This window comes from Sinocyclocheilus rhinocerous, unplaced genomic scaffold (genome assembly GCF_001515625.1).
Source record: "Sinocyclocheilus rhinocerous isolate Xijiao unplaced genomic scaffold, SAMN03320098_v1.1 scaffold601, whole genome shotgun sequence".
In the NCBI taxonomy this organism is placed as follows: Eukaryota; Metazoa; Chordata; class Actinopteri; order Cypriniformes; family Cyprinidae; genus Sinocyclocheilus; species Sinocyclocheilus rhinocerous.
In genome coordinates this window covers 895,569-899,256 of record NW_015656605.1, presented here as the reverse complement: position 1 = coordinate 899,256, position 3,688 = coordinate 895,569, and the positions used below count along the sequence as shown (strand labels likewise).

Here is a 3,688-nt window from a genome sequence, read left to right as displayed (position 1 = left end):
CAGTATGGTAGGGGCGTAACATTTCCGTCACACGCTTGAGGAATTCGTCCAATCACAACGCACTGGATAGCTGGTCAATCAGAGCACACCTCGCTTTTCAGACTGATGAGCTTTGTAAAAATCGACGCGTTTCAGAAAGGCGGGGCATAGAGGAGAAACAATAATGTACAGTGATCTGAAAATAATGTGTTTTTTGAACCTTAAACCGCATAAACACATTTCATTACACCAAATACACAAAATAATGTTCTTTTTAGCAACATCATATGATCCCTTTAATAAAAAATATCATTGTGTTGGTAATATTGTTCTGATTGTTGTGACAGTGCTTCTCAACTGGAGAGGTGTGACAATCATAGATCTTGTTCAGTTCGGATGAGTCGCGACACCAGATGTCGACGTGGACATGCCCTCGTTCTCAAAAACCATGAGAAAGAAAATATGACCCAGACTACATTAAATACAGATTCACAGTGAGGATAGACATCATTTGTGTGTGCTGTGCAGTGAATCACTGACTGTTGAGAGTCATCCAAACTGTCATGTCTGTGTCATGCTTATAATTTTCTATACTGTCGGGCCAATGTAGTTCATGCTAATATTATAAAACGGATAGTTACGGTCCTTGATTCTGATTGGTTGAGCCACGTTCGAAGCTGTTGTAAATTACTCTATAAACTAACATACACCTTTGTTTATGTTTGAGTAACATACACCTTTGTTTACGTTTGTGTGTTGCTTGGCAACCACTTTGTTGCAACCACAACGGTTTCTGAGGAACTACATTGTTTGGTGGAAGAATATGGTTTTTATTAATATCATTACACTTTATTTGCTCTGTTTTATTTTGTGAAACCATACTACGTATATGGAATAACCGTTTTATAAAAGCAATAATCCCCGTGAAGCCGTGGTTTACAGTGAATTTATAACCGCTTTGCGTCATACCTAACAACGGTCCTTAGCTGTTATAAATTCACTGTAAACCACAGCTTCACGGGGATTATTGCTTTATTATACAGTTTAATGTTCGATTTTAAGGACATCTCTGTTACTTTTGTATGATAGACAGTAGTCGTTCAGTGTGGAGTTGAGAAGCACTGCTCTGCATGCATTGAGAACAGACGTGCCTACCTTGATGAGCTACTTAAGAACAGAAAGAAGACAGACAAGAAACTTCATTACACGTTCTAATTGACAGCACAATGGGATAAAGCCAAAGACTATAGAATACCCAAGACGTGCCGCTCGTATAGTTTTGAATGGGGAAAATATGCAACACTCAATATGGCCGCTCTATCGAACGAAGCCCCGCCTTCTGAGCAAAAGAGCCAATCGCTAATCGGTAAAGTCAGCGTGTCACTGCAGCTGCCGTTAGAAGTCCCGGTTGCTATAGAAACAGTCAACGCTCTGAGACGTGCCTGAGAAATACTTCGCTATTTGAGCAAAGTAAACAACATTTATGATACAGTTGTTGTCAGATTTCATTGGTGATTTCAAATATGAAATTTAATCGTAAGCTTAGTGAACAGCCGCCGAGTGACATGACTTGATAAAGCACACTGACCCGTGCATTGATCTCTACAGTGACTCTGAGTTAAACTAAACTACTGTAAGACTGACGCTCATGTATGAAACAGCACAACACTTTATATGTGAGCCTGCATGGACTGGGTTAAGGACATGTACAGTAACAGCTGATTGAAAGACACACCAGCTGAAAATAAATCAAGATTTATTGCACTAATAACAAAGCAGTGTTTAGGGCTTACGATCCCATACGGAAATGCAATATATTACATATATTGCTCTATATCAAGAGTGATATTGCCATATATGTTACCAATAATTCTCACATACTGTACATACATTATCTGGGTAGATGAAGATATAAGTTTTTAACGTATACTGTATAAAATCACCATAGCAAAATTTGTATGTTCATATTTTGTATACTTTTGATTATTATTGACTGGTTTTACAATGGATATACATGTACATGAAATATATGTCCGAAAAGGTATTACACATACATACAATACATATTTGTATAGGCTAGATATATATGTTAACATAAACATTTTTTCCAATTTGTTCTATTAGGTTTCATGTATGTTTTTACTTCACATGACAATACATGTTAATTTAATTAGTACATATTACATTTGCGTATGGCATATCAGTCAGCAATAAATAAATAGATAAAAACACCATAATAGCATTATAGCACTAAAAAAAATAACTAATGAAACAAATCCTTATATAACATGATATGTTTTGAATCACAACATTTTGACGCACTGAACTTAATAGCTCATAAACTGATATGTTTTTCGACTTTATTCTAAAACTAGGTCAATACGGTTATATTTTCAGACTGTCTAATATAAAAGTGTGTGAGGCTTACGCGAAGAAGGGCTCGTCGTCGAACTGTGTCAGGAGGCTGTTGAACATCTTGCCGCACTGACGCTCCGCAGAAGGACGCGATGCGGCTTCTATCGACGCTCCACGCCGCGAGGACGCGTTCGCGTTGGCCCCGCCCCTCACAACACCGTGTGCAGTGTTGTGCATGTGTTGTCATGGAAACTCTTCTTATTAGGCTATCTGGAAACTTTCATATTTATCTCGCATTCTGTTTTCTCTGGCATTGCATTATGTCGTGCAGTGTCATCGTCTGTGTGTATAGGCTATCATGTATGTAACATTGCATGTCCTTACTCCAAAAATGTAATTTATTACTGGTTACTAGTTACTCCTTTCAAAAGTAATGTTATTACTTTACTTATTACTATCTGGCAACAGTAATTAGTTACACTACTAGTTACATTTCCTTCACGGCCAGCAGAAGTTGTAATTATGTATCTTCCCAATACAATTCTTCTAAAATGTTACTAACTGCCTAACTAATATTTCTGTTACTAACATATCATTTGACCAAAATCTACATTGGATCGGAGACAGAAGTTATTAGAAGCACTCAATGGTGATTGATGATGACTTTTAAGTAAAAGTGTAAAAGTATTAATTGTCATGTGTAGCTTGAAGCTAATTGTAGCTATAATTTCTCTGTTACCCATATATGATTATTTTTCATTAAGTATTTTATCAAAAGAAATCACATAAGTTCATAAGATTTTTAATTATAGTAATATAATTTATATGGGGATCAGAGGGATGCCATGTAATGCCAGAGTAAAGTAATGCCACAACTTACACATCTGTGTTCAGATCAGCTTTTCTCCTGACAAAATCAGTGTAATGGCAATATTTCCGTCGCCTGAATGTAAGCTTCTCCATATTCCAAGCTTTCCTGATGCACTGCTGACTTCATGTGCCTGCGCGAGCCATGAAAATATGAAAATAAATCTAGGAATTGTTGGATTTCAAATCAGTAGGGGTTGAGGCATCAAAAGTAAGCTGTTTTATGGTAACTGTAATATTATTACTGAAATCTTAGTTACACTACTTACGGTAACTGAACTGTAAAGTAACCGTCCAGACAAAGTGGCCATGAGTTTATGTGTAACTTTATAAGATTATATCTGCGCAGAGACACCAGTAAATCAGCTCTCCAGTGCATGAGGAGAGCAGGGTCTCGCTGTTATCAGTGTGTGTAAGAACATCCAGCAGGCCGGAGAGACCCGATACTCCGGCATCTGTCACACACACACACACACACACACACACA

The 3,688-nt window shown here is 37.4% G+C and overlaps 1 protein-coding gene across 2 annotated transcripts in view; it reads right to left on the bottom strand.

Annotated features, from left to right (window-relative positions):
* The window catches only part of mlf1 (myeloid leukemia factor 1), a 22,312-nt gene extending 19,802 nt beyond the window's left edge, over positions 1-2,510 (bottom strand). Inside the window, exon 1 of one of the 2 annotated variants that reach the window (XM_016528145.1) lies at positions 2,408-2,510. In XM_016528145.1, the coding sequence (XP_016383631.1) occupies positions 2,408-2,454 (47 nt within the window). In that variant the 5' untranslated portion in view covers positions 2,455-2,510. The remainder of the gene's footprint in view (positions 1-2,407) is intronic. The other variant, XM_016528146.1, reaches the window with a different exon arrangement.
* Positions 2,511-3,688: the final 1,178 nt, after the last annotated feature.